General features: G+C 39.5%; 1 protein-coding gene across 1 annotated transcript; it reads left to right on the top strand.

Annotated features, from left to right (window-relative positions):
* Positions 1–504: 504 nt before the first annotated feature.
* Positions 505–6342, top strand: LOC117361184 (probable alpha-ketoglutarate-dependent hypophosphite dioxygenase). Its single transcript, XM_033946182.1, has 6 exons — positions 505–681; positions 1761–1977; positions 2528–2619; positions 3034–3173; positions 4464–4568; positions 6040–6342. The coding sequence occupies exons 1-6, from the start codon at positions 552–554 to the stop codon at positions 6145–6147; spliced, it is 792 nt and encodes a 263-aa protein (XP_033802073.1). The 5' UTR covers positions 505–551; the 3' UTR covers positions 6148–6342.
* Positions 6343–21497: the final 15155 nt, after the last annotated feature.

The raw sequence follows: 21497 nt of genomic DNA on the forward strand, positions 1-21497 counted from the left end.
AAGGGTGACTTATCTGAGTAACGGAAATCTCTGGGAGGTGTATAAGGAGAGAAAAGCGAGGAGAGATATTGAGGGGCAGCAGAATGAACACACTTGTAGGTCAGCAATAAAACTTCTCACCTCTAACCTTTTTTTTTTTAATGACATTTATAGTTTTGTAATAGCTATTTCAGAATTTCCTCAAAGTTAATTACTTCATTAATTTTCATGTAAAATCTAAATATAGAAATCTTTTATTAGAAGGAGGTATTTTTTATAATGGGAATTCCTGCTTTAACGTCACAGCACGAGAGGTAAAAAGTTTCAGGATTATGAAATGCAAGATTCGACACCACCTCCCATCAGTGTCACTTAATAATATATTTTGCATGCCTGAAGGAAGAAAGTTAAGATGAAATCAAAATATCCAGGGAACTGAGTCACTCAAAAGGAGGCAGGGAAATTAGTGCTGAAGTTGTATATAAGGTTCTTCATCAAAAGGAGAGAAAAACAGTAGAAAGATAAGCAGCATAAATAAGCTAAAGAGTCCATCATAAATTTCATTCTCTACAATGAAGATCAGTTCTGACCAGATGAAGTTGCGCTATGATACCCAGGGTTTCCTCACAGAGATATCTGTCCTAGACAAAGAAGAGCTGGAGGATGCAAAAAGAGCTTTTGAAAAACTGGAGGAGGAATTTGGTAAGTTTTCAAAGATCATAGTAACATAGAGCTCAATGGTCAGCTGTGCAGGGACCACATAAGTTTAGACTCATAGATAGACCGATGTGGATTTTCAGTGACCCTTAATATATATAAAATATATGCATAACTGTCTATGAAAACTTATCATTATGGAGTTATAGTTGCCTATTTTGCAGTGCAATATTTACCCAGAGGAGCTATTTTAGAAGAGTTATGTGTCATTTTCATACATAAAATGTATTTACATGTAAGAATCAAAGCAGGATAGTGGAAGATGTATATCAACAAAATCAAAATACGTACTACACCAAGTTGATACTAAGAAATCTACCTTAAAGGAGGAAAAGATCTCAGATTTTACCACATAGGGAACATATATGTTTTCTCCCTATAATGTTGTGGCATATGGTTTCTTTCATTGATCAAAAACCTCCTGTGAAATACTAATATTTAATTTTTTATCATGATAAAATAAAAAATTAAATATTAGTATTTCACAGGAGGTTTTTGATCAATGAAAGAAACCATATGCCACAACATTATAGGGAGAAAACATATATGTTCCCTATGTGGTAAAATCTGAGATCTTTTCCTCCTTTAAGGTAGATTTCTTAGTATCAACTTGGTGTAGTACGTACATGTAAGAATCATCATGCACGTATAAGTAGAGATTTTAGAGAAGCTACTTATTATACATATATGATTCAGCATGCAGAGTTTAAAGGAGATGTATTCTGGTAATCCTTTAGGTTATTTTCAGGAACCCATACAATAATTCTCAGATAATATCTCATTTCAACCTGGGGTTTGGAGAAGTGATTGGGGTGGGGGGAATTATAGTCACCTGTCTGGAGGTCAACTTGCCTGAATTTACAAAATGTGTTTAGTTTTCATTAAAGGTCTATGCTTTCAGATATAGCAATTTAATTAGAAAAATATTGTTATCTCTTCTAGAAAATAAGCTGTATTTCTTATTATTTAAAATGCTATAGAAACCATATTATAAATTTTCTATTAAATAAATAATTTTCTTTTTGCCTTATTAACAATAAATGATTTACTTAAATATTTTGTAGGGAAAGAATACACTCAGTACAACCTACATAACATTCACTTAGAGCATGAATGGGTCATGAATTTAGCAGCTCATCCTCTACTACTGCAAACTATGACAGCCATCTTGGGACCCAACGTTATTCTATTGGATTCAAGATTTATCTGCAAATACCCATCTTCTGAGGTTCCTCATGCTGACAACATAGCTCCTTATGTAGCCTGGCACCAAGATATCAAGTAAGAAAATGCATGATCTAATAATTATGTTCTTATCACATGAAATATTTTTGTAAGTACATTCAGAATAAAATGGTCAAGACATAATCTTACTACTATTTACTATTTCTATAGTGCTACCAGACATTATTTGCAAGTAGAAGCTTCTTGGCTTTCTGTAACTGAAGCCATAGTACTGACTCAAAGTCATCCTTGTGATAATCAAAAATAGATGGCACTACTAGGAATAAGTTAATTTCACATGGTGTCACTTACTTCATAGAAAAATAACAGCAAATTGGTCCATCAAACCATAGGTGCATAGTCATTATCTCTGTACTGCTACCAAGCACTCTAAATACAATGGCATAGATAGCTGACAAGACCTAATTCTAAAGGAGATTTAAAATTTGAGGGTTATAGAATTACAATAGGCCAGTCCCGAAATCAGAACCTCTCCATTAAATGATATTGTATGATAAGAATCATTTCTGTAGGTGGGCGGTCATAATCTTAATTTGCAGAACAGAAGGATACCAATCCAGTGAATGATATCTTTTCTTTTCCGTAGATACTGGGGATTTGAGGGAGGACCTGTGGCCTCGGTATGGCTTGCCCTGGATGAAGTCAACACAGAAAATGGAGTTTTGCAGATTATTCCAGGTACGATAGCTTTAAGAACATTATTACATTTTTAGGGGATACTATGGTAGTTAATAGATTTAAATTTTGTCACCCATTCCATACAGATCTAGAAAAATGCTATTCCAACAGATGTAACTAAGAATTAATAGAATGAACCTGATCAACTGTACCCTCTCTGAAAGAAAATATAATGAAATTCTTAATATATCTTGCAAGTCACTTACCCTCCATTGCCCCAAGTACAAAATATGTACCTGTATATAATATGTAAACCGCTTTGATTATAGTCCAGAAAGGCTGTATATCAAATCCCATCCCCTATCCCTTTCTAGTGCCCTATCCTCAACATTGGTGAAATTGTATTTGAAAGAAGGCAGGACAAAGGAAACCAAAGTGTGAAAGTAAATAAATCTGAATCTCCTGTCTTTGTAGAAAGCCATAAGCAAGGCATTCTGGAGCATCAAATAGCCGTCATCTCTGGGAACATGCTAACCTCCAACCAAGAGATCCCAAGGCACCTGGTTGATGCAGAAAAGGCTGTTGAATGTCCACTCAAAGCTGGTCAGATGTCGGTCAGTAGACAACCAACTGTTAAAGTTAGAGACTGAGAACATATGATAGAAGAGATAATAAATTAATAAGATACTTCAGAAATCTAAATTTGCAATCATTATCTGAAAGCAACTAGAGGTCACATTAGCTATGTTTATCAAACTTATGATAACTAATATGACTAAATACTCTCTTAGATAATACCAGGAACCCATGACCTGGGTTGGCCACTGTTGGAAATAGGATATTGAGCTTGACGGACCTTTGGTCTGTCCCAGTATGGCAATTGTTATGCTCTTATTTATATTAATGAATCGCCAACCAATGGAATAAATTATCCGCAATGAAACTTACCATCAGCCAGTATTATGCTGATTTAAGATCATAAAAAATGAATTTGTATTTAGTGATATTCATGGTCTGATGAACAGAATCACTTTTGTAAACCCAAAAGATTCTATAGAAGGTATTTGCAATTTTAAATTATTGTCAATTTATCTTGTTTGACATGACTTTGCTGGAGAAAGATAGGGGGAAATTCTATAAGATGTGCCTAAAGTTATGTGCCTAAATAAATAAGCATCTAAAGTTAGCTGCCTAACTTAGGGGGTCTTTTACCAAGGTGCGCTAGCCGATTTAGCGCGCGCTAAATGCTAACAGGTCAATAAAATATAATGGCATGCTAAATCGGCTAGTACATCTTAATAAAAGAACCACCTAATTAGTAAATTGGCATCACTAAACAGCTTTAACAAGGTATAATTGAAAAAAATAAAATTGAATTGGGAGATAGGCACCTATATTTTTAGGTGTGATTCTATAAAAGATAGGTAGCGCCTAACACCAAAGTAGGCATGTTTAGGGATGGAAAGACTTAGGTACAGTAAACCCTGGTCTACATTACAGGCACCTTAAGTTAAGTGCCACTAAGTGTGATTGTCATAGAATAGGTGCCTAACTTTAGGTGCCAATCTCTTTTTTGGTGCCAATTCCAGAATCTGGCTCATAGTGTATCTTGAATATGAAAAGGAAATTATCAATTAAAGTAAGCTAATTAGAATTATGGTTAGCCAAATTATTTGATCGCTTTCATTTCATGTTCTGATTTTTTCCAATTTGATATGACCATTTTGCACTAAAATACAGGATCGTATCCATCTGTACCCGGCCTACAGCAAGGCAGTGGGTTTCTCAAAAGAAAGAGAGTTGACTTCGTGTAGACCACTAAAGTCACCACTTTCTCATAGTTACAACAAATATTATTCCCCACCAACATTTTACTTCATAATTCTTCTTTTCTTTCTCTTCAGATTCATGACGGACTGACAGTTCATGCCAGCGAGTCAAATATGTCCAACAGGAGGAGATGTGGTTTTGTTATTCGTTATGTACCCACCACGGCCTACCCTGTAGAGGTTTGTTATTAGCTCATTATCATTAATAATGCAGATCATTTTTACCTTCATATGGTATTTTTTGGTTTGTGGGTACAAAGTGGCATGCAATGTATTTGAGGTCAACAGAAATAAAGCATGCCTCCATGGAGCCAATTTACTAAACATTGACAAAGAAAAATATTGCCAAAATAGAATGAAGACAGTTACAAGTTCCTCCAGCACACCCATTAAACCTATCCCCTCTCTACCATCCCCTACCAAATGCAAAAATCTTTAACCAAGTCATATTTTATTTTATTATTATTTATTTAAAAATTTATATACTGCATAAATACTATGTGGTTTACAAAATTATATGCATACATATTAAAAATACTAAAACTTGTTTTGACAGAACAAACACAATATAACATTAACAGTATCAAATTCATCCAACAAGATGGAAAGACAAAATCCCATAAAAACATTTCCAGGACGGTAAGGCTTCAGCAGCAAATAGCATTAGCACATGAATGCATTAACATATAGCTTTATGTAAAGATATACCAGAAAGAGTAGTATGAAGCTGCGATCCAAAATTCTGCTCATAATCTGGGCATATCTTGCACAGTGAGATTCAACAAATGCCAATCTGAAATCAAGGAGAGATAGGCCAGTAATATCAGAAAAGAAATAACATGGATCTGTTAAAGATGATGATAAAAGGTCAAGGAGACATGAACTTGGTTGGGCTTAACCTGGAAACACAGAAATGCCTTTTAACTCTCATTCCTTCTTTTTGTAGACCAATTTTTACAAGTATTACCAGATTGATGGAAGCTATAACTGTACCGTTTTTCTTTTTCATTTTTTAGAAGTAAATCCAAACTAGTTACTGCTATCCTCGACCACAGAAACAAAAACCCTACTCTTTAAAAAATAAATTAACCCTTTATAACAGAACCAGACCCACCCCAAGCTTCACCCACAACACTATCTACATAGCAAATCATAAAATATTCAAACCACTCATTAGGCATTTACTACTATCATGACAATTCTCATGTAATCCACTGAATGTATTTCGTAGCATCATGACAATTCTTGTGTAATCTGCCTTAAACCGTAAGATAACGACGGAATAGAAATCACTAATGTAATGTAATGTAACTAATAAGAACATAAGAATAGTCTTACTGGCCAAAACCCAAAGAGAAGCAACATTCCATGCTACTGATCCAGGGCAAGCAGAGGCTTCCCTCTTGTCTTAATAACAGACTATGGACTTTTCCTCCAGGAATTTGTCCAAACCTTTCTTAAAACCAGCTACACTAACCACTTTTACTACAACCTCTAGCAATGCATTCCAGAGCTTAATACACTGTCTAAAAGTACCGTTACTATTGTTCAGTATAAAAAACAAGCAGACACATTTTCATCCACAGGTCAAGTACTTTTATTCCATTGTTAAGGTTTCTCATGTTACTCTTTATTTATTTTTCAATGTCAGGACCCTGAACGCCCTAGAACCTTTCCAGCAACAGTGCTGGTTTCCGGGATGGATGAGTTGCAGCATTTTGCAGACCTTGCCCCAAGTTTCTTCACCAAGATGTTCTAAACCCGGAGTGTGGCAGAGGCCTTTCTGTCCACATCTTAGCTTTGAGACAAAGTTCGCCCCCAGGGTACAATGTGTCAGAGCTATTTCTTGCCTGTGTACTGTACATTATTATAAATATACAATGCTGTTAAAGAATGTTATGTGTCACTTTGTTCTATAATATATTTTTGAGTAATAAAGTCTCTATACAAACCTTATACATTGTCATACTTTTCTCTGTAGAATATTGCAATGACCTTACCTGCAGACTGACTTCAAGTGCAACTGCTTTTTAAATAATAAAACATTGTAGAATATGTAGAGACAGATTTTCAGCCAGAAAAGTGGCTGTATTAATTTTAGGGCTCCTTTTACGAAGGTGCACTAGAAGTTTTAGTGCACGCACAAAATAATCACGCACTAGCAAAATTATTACCGCCTGCTTAAAAGGAGGCAGTAGAGGCTAGCGCACGTGGCAATTTAGCATGCGCTATTCCACGCTTTAAGGCCCTAGCGCACCTTCGTAAAAGGAGCCCTTAGTGTCGGCACAATCATTTAAATGAATATGTCTAGTCAGTGTCACTCTTCATATACAATAGGTAATGGAACTGATTAGAGGGTTAGTGTGGTCACTGAGATGACACTATCCATTTATGCCCTCTTTTACTAAGGTGCGCTAACCAATTAACACGCACTAATTAATTTAGCGTGCGCTAAACACTAACGTGTGCATGTTGGTCTATGGACGTGTTAGCGTTTAGTGTGCGCTAATCGGTCAGCGCACCTTAGTAAAAGAGGGGATTAGTTTAGGCTTGCTGAATTGCAGGCCTAAATTAATCATGACAATTATCTGTATATCAGCTGCTACCTGCAAATATTTTTATCCTAAAAAATAGATGGGTAAGAGGTTCACTAATCCTAATAGAATTGATGACGATGAAGCAGACACAGTGGAGGGTTGTTGAAAAGCCTTTATTGTAGAATAAGCAGATATAAAAGTGCCTGATACAGCCATCTTTTACCCGGCAGGCCTGCTTCAGGAGCGATATTTATACTAATAGAACAAATTAATAGAACTAATAGTATACTTATACTAATAGAATGTAAAAACATAATCTAGCATAGAAAACAGAAGTTAGCTTAAAAACTATAAAAAATAAATAACTTTAATACCAATATTAGACACACAAAACAACACCTCATGCTATCCATTAGTATACTTAAAACTAATGAAAGCAATTAACATAAATGAATAAATAGTCTCAAAATTAATTATAAAACATATTATGAAGAGATAAATACATTGAACAAAAGACAAGTATATACATAAAAAAGTATCTTGGAACCAGTCAAAGTGTCTTACATACCCTTATGATGTGATTCTGTAATTTCACCATAAGTAATATTGGAGCAATTAAAAAGGCACCAATTAGTAAGTTTCACAATGAAGTTTAAAACTATACAATTAGGCAAGTCAGAGAGAATAAAAAATATAAGAGAAACTCACAAGAGCTTACAATTACATGGAGCTCTGCTCACAAATATACTGTATGTCTGTGTATTACTAAAGAGCTGGTTTGTATACTGAAGCTGGGTCACATGACATACAAGCTGCCACATGAAACTTTATTTACTATTAAAATATATATATATATATATATATATAATAAAAGTAAAGAAAAACAACTAAATAGAGTAAAAATAAAACATACTGCTCCAAATAAAATCATGTTGGGTAGTTACTAAAAATAACATATATGTGCAATTCTGATAATATTAAAAAAACAGCTGATTCCACAACATTCCCCGAATACCCAACCATCTGATGCGAATTCCATTGTCAACCAGGCCCAGGTTAGCTCCCCACTTGGATTCAACAGCATGCTTATGCGCCCAGAAGACATAGGAATGTCCACATATCCACACACAAATGTCAAGGTGGTGTTGGAGCTGGACTCTGAGCTAGCAGAATAACTGAAAAAGAAAAGAAGTAACAGAAAAGACAAATCAAGTGTGTTGAACATAAGTTTTAAAACAAGCAGATCTCCAACGTCCTATTTTACAAATCAAAGCATCCGATCCCCCCCTTTGAGCAGCATCAGTAGCCGCTCCAATACGGAATGAATGAGTCCCATATTCATTATGCGGAAAACCAGCAGCTGTCAAAACTTTTTTAAAAACAGCTGCAAACTGATATCTTGTCAATGGTGCCTTATTTTCATGGATGAGCCAAAATAAACCTCCCACTGGACGAATCGCTGTAAATTCATGTGCCCATCTGACTGGACAGGATTCCAAATCCAAACTTTTGCGCAGAGATATCCATACACCTTTTCCCACCTGATCAGTTTTTGTCCGGCAAATACATAAACAAAGCTTTCGCTGCTCCAATACAACATCATTTAAAAGGAGTCCCGTATTCCCTTGAGCAAAACGGGAGGGGGCTACCAAATCACCAATCCTACAAGCAGCAAAGAACGCTACTGCAAAAGCTGTTTTAAACAGCACTGTTTCATACGCGGAGGCACAAACAACAGATAACACTCCAAACAAGGCCATCAATTTGTTATAGTCCAACGGCAGACACACCAAACGTGGGCGACTACATAAGCCCTGCCTGGAGTATCCTACCAATAGCTTACACACATAATATGAAGAAGTGTTATATGGCCATCCCCAAAGTTTGGATAAGAATCCAAGGCTCGCCAAAGATTTGGACACCATACCAAAGGACCAACTGTGCTCCACTGCATAAAACAGAAACCAAACAATGCACTCTTCAGAAACTGGAAAGGCACACTGCATGCCCGTGCTATTCAGAAATGAAGAAAATCTGCGCCATCCAGAATTATAAGCTCTCCAAGTACTGTTGGCTAACGCCTGCTGTAACAGCGCTCCACCGCTTCGCGGAAGATGCTCCATAAGATCACTGGCATATCCACGGGAAGTCGCTCTGCTTCTGGATCCAATGCCCGAAAGCGAGCCCACTGGAATCGAGAAAGCGCGTCAGCTAATGCATTAATACTGCCAGGCACATGACGAGCAGATAAAAACACATTTAAATGAAGACAACGCAATACAATTAACCGCAGTAGTGATAGTAATAGCAAACACTTAGCTGACTGACTATTAATTGCCTGTACTACTACAGTATTATCAGAATATAACAAGACCCTCCTATTACTCAAGCGAGGACCTCATATCCATAAAGCTACCCACACAGGAAATAGCTCAAGCAATGCAATATTCTGACACCAGCCCCTGTCCCGCCACCAATCCGGCCATGGCTGAGCACACCATTGCCCCCCAAAATAAGCCCCAAATCAATAACCCCCTGATGCATCCGTATATAATTTCAGATCCACTGCCGTAACTACCGGCTGCTGCCAAAGAGAAACCCCATTAAAGGACACTAGGAAAGATAACCATATAGCTAAGTCATCCTTTACAGCTGTAGGCAAACGCACTTTAAAGTGAGAACATCTCAAACCCGCAGACAACAAAGCAAGCCGCCTAGAGAAAACTCTCCCCATGGGTATCACTCGAGCTGCAAAGTTGAAATGGCCAACAAGGGATTAAATTTCCTTTAAGGATAATTTGTTTCGTGTACGGACACTGCGAATAACCTCACACAAAGCCACCACTTTTTCCACAGGTAAGCGAGATTGCATCCGAATAGAGTCCAACTCGATACCTAAAAACACTAAAGTAGTAGTCGGACCTTCAGTTTTGTCAGCTGCTAATGGAATACCAAATTCAGCAGCAACATCCGAAAAGGCACGCATTAAAACCCTGCAGTGATCAGAATTACCCTGCCCAGCAAAAAAGAAATCATCTAAATAATGCACAATACAATCAACCCCACTAACTGTCTGCACTACCCAATGAATGAAAGTTGTAAATGCTTCAAAATAGGCGCATGAAATTGCACAAACCATTGGCATGCATTTATCAAAATAAAATTGCCCCGCAAACTGAAAACCCAGTAAATAAAAGGATGAAGGATGCACTGGGAGCAGACGAAAAGCTGCCTCAATATCCGCTTTGCCCATCAAGGCCCCAGCCCCTAACCGTTGCAACAATGCTACAGCATCATCAATAGACGCATACTACACAGTACAGAATACAGGATCTATGAACGAATTCACACTGTTGCCCTTAGGAAATGATAAATTGTGAATTAAACGAAAAGAGCCCGGTGCTTTTTTCGGAATAACTCCCAAAGGTGACAAAATCAAATTTGAAAACGGGGGCGAAGGAAATGGGCCCGCAATACGACCCAGACTCAATTCCTTGCTCAGCTTCTCACGTACCACCTCAGGATACCGAGCAACCGAAGCTGCATTTACCCCTTTGTGCATCAAACATGGCCCTTCATAGGGAATTGGGAAACCTTCAAAAAACCCTACCCACAATAAATAAGCATCTCCTTGATTAGGATATACCGGCAACCACAGTTGCAGGGCCTCCAACCTAATAGGGGAAGGAGCTTTATCGAACCAAACCCCCACCAGTACCTCCGGACCCTCGAAAAAACATGCCTCGCCCCCCAACCCCCACCCCCGGGCAACGGAAGGCTGGGTGACTGCCGGCACACTGGCTACAGGCATGCCTGAAACGACATGCCGGGCGTGTACACCGCCCTGTATTGAACTGAAAGCAGAAGCTGCTGTTTGGCACCCCTCTACCAGCCCCGGGAGGCACTCTATTCCCTGAAAACTGTCCCTGCCAACTACTGCCTGCTCCCTGCCAAGCATTATAAGGTCCCCCAACTGCTGAAACTCCCGAGGAGGCCGCACCAGATCGAAAGGACCAACCACGTGCAGGAGTAATTTCAGCCAACCATAAATCAACATCTCGCATTCCCCACACTGCAGATTTATCCCGAGCAACACTCTTGCGAAATTGCTTATCATAATTGAGCCAAGACCATCCTCCATAGGTCCGATAAGCCCTTAAAATGAGATCACAATACCGCAATAGCCCTGGATATAAAGACGGCTTCTCCTCCCCAAGAACACTAGCAAATACATTAAATCCCAACAACCAATTAAAGATTGTCTTGGGAACTCGATTCACTTTTTTCCTTCCCCCCTCAGTTCCACTCTCTTTCTGACGATCCCCACCATCCACATCCCGAGCCAACAACGCAAAAAAGTCAATATACCTTCCTTTCAAAATCCGCTGCCTCCATTTTTGTGAAATAATACAGTCCAAGGGAGCAATAGCACATAAAGTATGACCCTGTCGGGAAACTGTAGGCGTCACTCCTACTAAAGTGGTAGCCTGCCCCACGGCCTCAGCATGTGACTGGGCAACTACACACTCGGAAGACGAAGTGGAGGAGGAATCGAACGAATCCCAGGAATCGAGGACTGCCAAACACTCAACGGAACCCCAGATACTTGGCGACGTTGTTGTTTATCCGACCGCAACCTATTAACTATATGACGCAAACATTTTAAAAACTTGCGATCATGTAAACTCGCTGTCAACGACTGCTTACTGGAGCTGCTAACTTTTGTTCCTGACACTCTCTTACCCTGGGCCCCTTGCCCCCTCTCACCGAACACAGGACCTAAAGCATGCACCACCTCAGAAAATAACTCACCATCTGGACTCCTGAAGCTGCCAACTTGTGAAGTACTCGCACGCACCTCCGGTTCATCCACAGTCTGCACCGGCCCCCTAGGATCAGCTTCCGGACCAACTGCAAATGTCCCAAAGCTGAAGTCGCTCTGGATGTCCCACGTCCTCTAATGCCTCCAGGCTGAGATGTCGGACATCCTCTGTCACGCCTAGGAGTTCTCCCCGTGGTCTGTCCATCAACACTAGCCCTTCCCCGGGCAGCCCTCTTTCGTACACTCCTACCCCTACCACTACCCCTACTGACATTCTGAGACTGCTGCTTGCGAGGAGCCATAATGCCTTACCCAGAGAAAATGCTCCCCCCTAAATAGAGCACTCTCACCCCCACCAATCCCAACAGACCAAACAATCCCTGTCCAAAAACAATTCCCCTGCACAAGCCTCCCCCCTTTTTTTTTTATTTAGTCCCGATTGCACAAACACCCCTGTCCCTTCAGCCCTGCATCTCAGAGCCAGTACAGAGCAAAGCCTCCACTAAAACTCACCTACTCTGTGCAGGGAAACTGGCCACAGCTGCAATAACTGCCAACACTTCCAAAGATGCAGTCCCCAACCGTCGGTCCACCGCAGACGCCCCCACACTCCTCCTGCTCACCGGCTAAACTGACGAAAAGGGGGAAGCGGCTCAGAAACACAAAGCCCGCTGACGCACCGACGCAGCCACACCCCACAATTACCGACTGCTGCTACAGCCTCGCCCTAACCCAGAAGCCACAACGTGGGGCCAACCCGAAAACAAGTATGCTCTCCACTATGCAGGCCGCCACGAATCCCCAGCAAATTAAGCAGACGCCGCCGACAGCCTACTCACTACACCTCGTACACCAACGCCAACTCGCAGACTAGAACGGAGCAACACGGGACCTGCTTCCACCAGGTACTATCACAAGTTTCACTGCTAACCTCCTCTCCGAAAAATATCCTACCCCGGACCCCACCAAATTCAAAATTATTTTCCCACCACCACCACCACCAAACAAACCTCCAACCTCCCTTCAATTCCCACAATGAGACTCCCGCCCAAACTCCTCACACTCTCCACCAATCACTCCCCCCCCCCCTTTTATCCAATCATACTTCTTATACAGCACCCTCACAATCTCAATCACCAACCAATCCCCTTTTTCCTTTTTTCCCTTCACACACTTATACCTCGTCCTATCTTCTTCCCCCCCACACTTCCCCACCTAATCCCTAACTTCTTCAATGACTATGCTCATCCAATGTTATTGTCCCACCAGTCTAAACTAGTGGGACCCTTGTAACACCATTTGAAGAATTTCAGCTAAGTATTCCCATTTTGAAATATTGATAAGCTTTGAAGTGTTTGCACAGAATATTTTGAACAGCTCATCCTTATGATTTAAAAGCCTTGTTTATCATAATTGAAATAATTGAGCATGAAGGTTTATATGTTATATGGAGTTTTTTCAGACCTATGATGATATGGACTTTATGTGATTTATTCATAAATCGAGGAGCCATACGGATTGAGGTCTGTTTTTCTCCATTGTATTCGACTGTTTATTGTTTACGTCCCAATAATACCTTCTAAAGCAGTAAATTAATCCCCCCCCCCACACACACACATACACTTTTACAAAACTGTGCAAGAGGTTTTTAGCGCCAGCCAGCATGCTGAATGCTCTGAGCTGCTGCAACGCTCATAAGAACTCTATGACCGTTGAAGCTGCGCAGAGCAGTCAGCATGACAGCCGGTGCTAAAAACCTCTTGTGCTGTTTTTTTTTTTAATTGGCATTTTCAAATGTCTGCATCCATCTATATTTACCCCCTCTTTTACAAAGGTGCGCTAAGTTTTTTAGCGCACGCTAAACACTAATGCGTGCATGTTATCCTATGGATGCATTTGAGGCTTGTGAGGTTAAGGCAGAGTTTGGAGGAATGGGACAGGGAGAGCGACAAAACTCCCCAATGTTTTTTAACCTCGTTTAACTTTCCTTTAACTATTGTAGTTCTTTCCTGTTTTCTATTGTGTTCCCGTGTATCCTGTAATTTTTGGTCTATGTCTAAGATTTTGTTCGTCAACTATATGTTAAATGTACTTTTCTCTCCTTTTAATTTATTGTACATCACTTAGAAGTTTTGATAAGTGATTAATCAAATTTGAAATAAAACTCATGGGGTCAGGAAGGGGAAATTAAGTTACTGTGGGGATGGGACAAATTTGTAACTTCTAAGCGATGTACAATAATTTTAAAGAAGGTAAAAGTACATTTAACATACAGTCATTCTCTACAATCCAGGGCTATAGTTTTACAACTTTAAAATTAGGATTTTGGGGATAGGTTTCATTTTATAGTGCCTCCTTAATATGGGCCGCATAAGTTCTATCATCTTAGAAATTGGTCTAAACTAAACTAAACTAAACTAAACCTTAGGTTTGTATACCGCACCATCTCCGCATGCGCAGAGCTCGGTACGGTTTACAGAGGTTAAGAGGAAAGGAATTACAAAGAAGGGATATAGGAGAGGGACTGAAAAGATAGAGAGGGGCAGGGTACTAGAGAACGGGAGGAGAATAGATTTTTGAGAAGAGCCAAGTTTTCAAGCGTTTACGGAAGGATTGGAAGGAGCTAGAATTTCTGAGCGGGGATGAGAGGTTGTTCCAGAGTTCCGTGGTTCTGAAGGGGAGGGATGTTCCAAGTTTTCCTGCGCGGGATATACCTTTTATAGATGGGAAAGATAGTTTCAGTTTTTGGGAGGGTCTAGAAGAGAGCGGGTTTGATGAATTCCAGAAGAGTGGGATAACGGGTCAAATCATTTCAATAGCTTTCAGGTTGGCAAGAATTATATAAGCAATTAAATACTTTTTTTTTTTTTTAAATGATACGTCCAGACATGCCATGTGCTTTTATCTGCAATTGTCATCCCATAAAAAGAAGTTCAAGCTCATAAAGGCAGCGTGTGGCGCAGTAGTTAAATCTACAGCCTCAGCACCAGAGGTTGTGAATTCAAACTCACACTGCTCCTTGCAACCCCGGAGCAGTTTACATTTGAATTTTCATATTTGAATTTTGTCTTTCCGCCCATAAAAGGTTGTAAACTTAAAAAAAAATCACCAACATCTTTTGTCTTACCAGGCAGCTTTATGGGGGAAGGATTTGATCATATCCTTCAATTCTTATTTGGAATTTAGGAGGCATTTAAAAACATATTTATTTGCCAATATTTGGGTAACTAAATTTTCCAACTAATTGTACATCCTACTTTTTGTAAACTGCATAGAACTTCACAGTCCTGCGGTATATAAGCTGGTTGTTATGCTATGTTATGTCATTGCCCCAGATACATTAGATAGATTATGAGCCCACCAAGACAGGGAGTAACTGAATAAATTCAGATAAACCATTCAGAGCTCCCCTGGGAGAACATCATAGAAAATTGAATAAATACATAAAATATACTGCCTATTAGCATAACATCTGAATGGTTCACAAGTTAATTAGGTACTAAGCTTAGACATTCAGGTTAAGGACTTGTAACATATTTACTCTGTAATGTAACCTGGAAACTCCTGATGTGAAACCATGCAGCAGTTAGGAGGAATTTCCAACTGATGATAGATTCTATTCTTCCCACCTACCCTGCACTCCTCTCTTTATATTACATAAGGACATGTTGATAAGTCAATATTTATTAGGTGATACTAAATATGTGCACATCACTGCTACTTTACATAATGCAGGTTAAAACCTTTGTTAAATACCTAACAGTTGAATAAATAAGTGCCAGTCTCATAGCATTAAGAAATTAATGTTAGAACTAATTAGAAATATATTTCAAGTTGGAAATGCTTCTAGATCTAAAGGAATAATCATAAGACAAATTGGAGAAATTGTTTTTGGTAAGAGAGGGTCTTGGTAAAAAGAATTCTTGTGAACACAAGTGAATGATCTCATTGTAGGATTTTTTGTATGAAACTCTTTTTAACACAGCTGATCCTCCTAGACGGAGGCTCACATAGGTGTCCTTTTCCTAAGGTGCACTAACTGATTTAGAATGCACTAAATGCTAATGATTCCATAGAATATAATGTGCGCATTAGCATTTAGCGCATGCTAATTGATTAGTGAGCGCTAAATCAGTTAGTGCGTGCTAAATCAGCTGGCGCACCTTAGTAAAAGAGGGGGTTAGATAGCGTTATTATAAACGTAGAACATATAAAGGCAGATTTGAGAAAAGGCACACAAATCATAATAGAGACATCCAGATTAGAATGTCTTAGGGCTCCTTTTACAAAGGCGCGCTAGTGTGTCTAGCACATGCACGGGATTAGCGCATGCTATAGCGTGCGCTAGCTGAAAAACTACCGCCTCCTTAAGAAGATGTGGTAGCGGCTAGCATGCGCGGCATTTTATCCCTAACGCACCTTTGTAAAAGGAGCCCTTAGTTTCAATGGAATTTTTGAACAGTATCTTTCAATGTAGAATCTGTTCTAAACGCATGGCTACTCCATCCAAATGCAATGAAGAGAGCGTGGGTCTGAATGGAATTTCTTACCCTATTGTTTCAACTATCAAGATATTGGGAGTTTGTCTTGATAGGAATCTATTGTATGATTAAACAGGTTGATGCTTTAGTTCGAATATACTTCGTGTGATCAGGCCTTATTTTAATGATAACCCCTTTAGATTACTGGATCAGTCATTCATTTTAAGTACTTTAGATTACTGTAATACTGTTCACCTAGCAGGTTACTGGAAATAATTTTATCGACTTCAACTGATACAAAATACAGCAATTCATTTGATTTTTAAACTGTTAAAAACAGATCATATAGGGGTCCTTTTACTAAGGCACGCTATCCGTTTTACCATACGCTAAACACTAACACGTCCATTATAGTCTAAGGACACATTAGCGTTTAGTGTGCGCTATGTAGCATGCCTTAGTAAAAGGACCCTGTAATGCCTTATTGCATGGAATTAAATTGGCTTCCTTTTGAGGCCAGAGGTTTTTTTTAAGTTTGAATGTTTGTGTTACAAAGTTTTATATGGTCTGGCTCCCAGTTATTTGGTAGAACATTTTAACTTTCCTAGTTCTAGACATTCCTCACATATATCAACATTATTAGATTTTCCATCGGTCAGTGGCTGTATTTATAAGAGGTAGTGCATGCAAATAGATACAATGCATTTTCATTGGGAAAATCCCGAAAATCTGACTGGGTTGCGATCCACAAGGACCAGGGGTTGCCAACCTCTGTGCTAACCTACTATATAACATTTTAATGCATATTCATATACCTATAGGTTATGTACTTTACTTACTAAATGGACCATATTATGAATAATGGAGCTTACATTAAATAAAGTGCTTTACAAAAGTTAGTAAATGATTACATTACATTAGTGATTTCTATTCCACACATTAGTTTTGTAATTGAGGCAGTGGAGAGTGGAGTGACTTGACTGAGATAAGGAATGCTAGAGTGATTTGAACCCTGGCTTCCCTAGTTCTGAATCCAGTGCTCTAATCACCAAGCAACTCCTTCACTAGCACGAGGGGCAACTGAAAAGTTCTTAGCCCAACCAACAAAGTTGGGGCAGTCTCCATTGAGGGCTATACACATAGGGCTCCTTTTACAAAAGTGTGCTAGGGCCTTAGCGCACGCAATAGCGCGTGTTAAATTCCCGAGCGCACTAGGAGGCGGTAGATTTTCGGCTACCACGTGCTATAGCATGCGGCAATTTTGTGCGTGCGCTAAAAACCCTAGCGCACCTTCGTAAAAGGAGCCCATAGTCCAGTGATGTTCCACTTTTTTTATTCTGTATTTTTCCGACGGAATGAAAAAGTGGAAAATTACTAGACTAGGGTGCACATAATCGAAGCGGAAATACGTCTATAATCCTGCCTAAATCAGCACTTGGACAATCAAAAAGACAGGTCGGCCAAGTGCCGTTAATCGAAACAGGTTTTAGACGTATCTAAAAACAGCTTAGGCCTTTTCAGTGCCGCTGTATGTCCAGAGCTGAAAGGGGCATTTTAGGAGGAGTGGTGAGGGTGGGATTTGGGTGGGCTGACATAAACTTAGCTTTATTGCCAAGTATAACCAAAAGTTTAACGAGAATGCCTAGACAGAATTTTATGTAGTGATTTAGGCGATCTAAAAACAGGTCTAAGTGCCCAGAAGATATCCAAAGTGATTAGATAACCAGTGCGGACACAAAATACGGACCTCCATACACTGCCTCAGTGATCACTGACTCCCCCCCCCCCCCCCCCCACAATACCATAAAAATCAGAATAAAAACTTACATACCTGCCTCCAGAACATCAGCACCTGGCATAGGAAAGCCTAGTAGAGCTGCACAGAGGTGGCTTAAGTAATCTGGGCAGTGGGCTAGTGAACCATAGAGAGTTGGACCCAGGCCCATAAGCCACTCTAACTACTGCATTCATGGTGAAACATGTGCACCCCCAAAACCTCCCCAAACCCTATTATACTGCCATATAGGTGACACCTGCAGCCATAAGGGCTATTGGGGTGGTAGACATGTGGGCCTAGTAGGTGGTTTTTTTATGGAGGGGTTTGGAGGCTCAGTATGACCTATAAGGGAGTTGTGGTGAGATGTTTATGCGGCATCCTTTTTGTGGAGTTCACAGCAGTGCCCTGTAAGGTGCCCCACTACTCTGTTGCCATGTCTGGGTGTCTAGTCCATTACTTTGCTGACTCCGCCCACATCCAAAAGGTCTTGTTCTAGGCGTTTTTGACTTGGACAAAATTTTGAAGGAGAATGGGATATAAAGATACATGAATTAGTGGTCTGGACGACGGCTGGACGTAGAAGTAGACGATTCTCTAAAAAAGAAATCTTTTAGACATATTTTTTCAAGAATGGACTTTTGACATGTCCAATTTTGGGCGACTAGCGAATTAAAACCAAAACAAACTTAGACATACTTTTTGATTATGCCCCTCTAAGTGTATTGCCCTCAATGGAGACTGCCCCAACTTTGTTGGTTGGGCTGAGAACTTTTCAGCAGCCCCTCGTCGATTTTACTAGTGATAATTACTCTTTTTATGAATGAAACCCTGTATGTCAAGCTCATGGGACTGCTGGCAAAGTAATGAAAGAAATATCATTGTTTTTAATAACTTACTTCTTAAAACAGGAAAAAAGAACCTCTATAAATCAGATGGTGCAATTACATAAAAATACAGTCCACTAGTTTTAATTGTCATAAATATTCAAATTATGCATGCACTCTGTTAACTGACTTGCTTTTCTTATACTACTACTACTACTATTTGCTGTGGAAGCCTTACCGTCCTGTAAATGTTTTTATGGGATTTGTCTTTCCATCTTATTGGAATAATTTTAAAAAAGGTTTTAATAATGCGACTATTGAAAACATCTATTCCTGCCATACGCACACCCTCAGGAGAGACTGTTTTTGACAGGGACAATATTTCTAATCTGTTTAGATCATTCTATATTGACCTATATACAACCGAAAATCCGCTTATGTCTTCTATTCAGTCTTATCTGCATCAGCTAGATGGACCCAAACTCGATGACACTGATAAAAAGATCCTCACAGTGCCTATTGAACTAGAACACCTTAAAGAAGCATTCCATTCCATGGCAAAGAACAAATCACCGGGTCCTGATGGTCTCACTGTGGAGTTTTATTCATCGTTTCAAGTAACACTACTTCCCATGCTATTGAATTACATACTCCACCTCATTGACAAGGGCTCCGCACAGGGAACCATTACAGAAGCCATAATCATTGTATTATTGAAACCAGATAAAGATCCGTTGAATGTCCAAAATTACCGTCCGTTGTCTTTGATAAATGTGGACGCTAAACTCTTTGCGAATCTCTTGGCTACCAAACTTCAACATGTTTTGCCTAACATAATTCATACAGATCAAATTGGTTTCATGAAAGGCTGTTTGGCAAGCGATAACACAAGACTTTTCACACATATCATTTCCCAAGCTTCTTCATATATGACATCACTGGTGACTCTGGCATTAGACGCAGAGAAAGCTTTTGATCGTGTAGAATGGCCTTATATGTTCCAGGTTCTACAATGGTTCGGTTTTCCTGATGCTTTCATTCGAATGATCAAAGTATTATACTCTGCTCCATCTACCAGACTTCGTATCAACGATATACTCTCTGCAGCTTTTAATCCGTCCAGAGGCACCAGGCAAGGTTGTCCTTTATCACCACTGCTTTTCAACATTGCCCTGGAACCCTTGCTTATTGCCATCAGATCGAATCCATCAATAGGTGGCATTCGGATTGCAGATTTGACTATAAAATTGTCAGCTTATGCAGATGATGTTCAACTGTATACTACCGTGGATTCGTTGTCTACTGTTTTGCAGACGATAGAGACATACTCTAAGGTATCTGGATACAAACTAAATACCACAAAGACAGAGGTCATGCTGCTATTTGGCCCTCCTTGTTCTGATATTATTAAGAGTCTTCATCTCAAATACACTCAGACTAAACTGAAATATTTGGGTGTTTATTTTGGATCAACACTTGAAGAAATTCAGTTATTCAACGTGGATTATATATCTCAAATCATCTCTGATACAACAGGAAGATGGTCACCTCTCAAACTATCTTGGTGGGGCAGACTGGACTCAATAAAAATGGTGTTGTTGCCTAAGATTACTTATGTATTGTCCATGATACCTTTTCTTTTCTCACACTCCATCTATAAAAAGTTTGAAGCCTCATTGACTCGCTACCTCTGGAATAATAAAACCCCGCGCATAGCCTTGGCCAAACTCAAATGTAATAAAGAAAATGGTGGAGTTAATTTTCCTAGCCTGTACGAATATCACATAGCCTTTTTGTGTAGGCAGGGCTCTTACTGGCTGAAGGAACATACTGTTTCTCAACTTCCCGCCTGGGTGCAACTGGAGCGCAGTCTATTTGGTAAGATGACTTTGAAATTTCATCCCTTCACTTTTCCTGATGAAACTACCAGGCTCAACCGTGTTCTCTCCTCTACCAAAGAAGCACTTCTTGTAGTTGACTCACTTGCTCCATTGAAATGGAATGAGACGCTGTACTCTTCAGTTTGGCATAATCCTCATATAAAAATACAGGGTCAATATATCGAGTGGAAATCCTGGCGAAGAGTTGGCATATGGTCACTCAATCACCTAATGAGTGGAAACTCATTCCTGGATTACAATACTCTATCTACCACATATGGTTTGACATCAACTCATTACTTTCAATGGCTACAATTAAGACATAGTATCCGGTATTATCTCCAAAGATCTACGCTTTCAGCAGACCCACCTACCATTCTAAAATGGATTAATACTTTCACTTTACTTCCTGGTTAGGCTTCAAACTGGTATAAACTCCTTCATCATGATAAATTTACTTTCTCAGAAACTCTAAGAGACTTATGGGCACAGGATTCCACTTTGGAACTGGATATGTCGGATTGGGAAATCCATTGGTTGTCCTCCTTTAAAGCCCTGAAATCGGCCATTATTCAACAGACGGTACTCTTTCTCTATCATAGAGCGTACTGGAGTCCAGTTAAACTTTCAAAGTTACAACCCTCAATTTCTAACAAATGCTGGTCCTGCTTGACTGGAGTAGGTACTTTGCACCACATGCTTTTTCAGTGCCCAATTCTACAACATTTTTGGACCACTATCTGGAGTACCATTTGTGAGATATTACCTATTGATATATCCTTATCTTA

This window comes from Geotrypetes seraphini, chromosome 5 (genome assembly GCF_902459505.1).
Source record: "Geotrypetes seraphini chromosome 5, aGeoSer1.1, whole genome shotgun sequence".
Classification (NCBI taxonomy): Eukaryota; Metazoa; Chordata; class Amphibia; order Gymnophiona; family Dermophiidae; genus Geotrypetes; species Geotrypetes seraphini.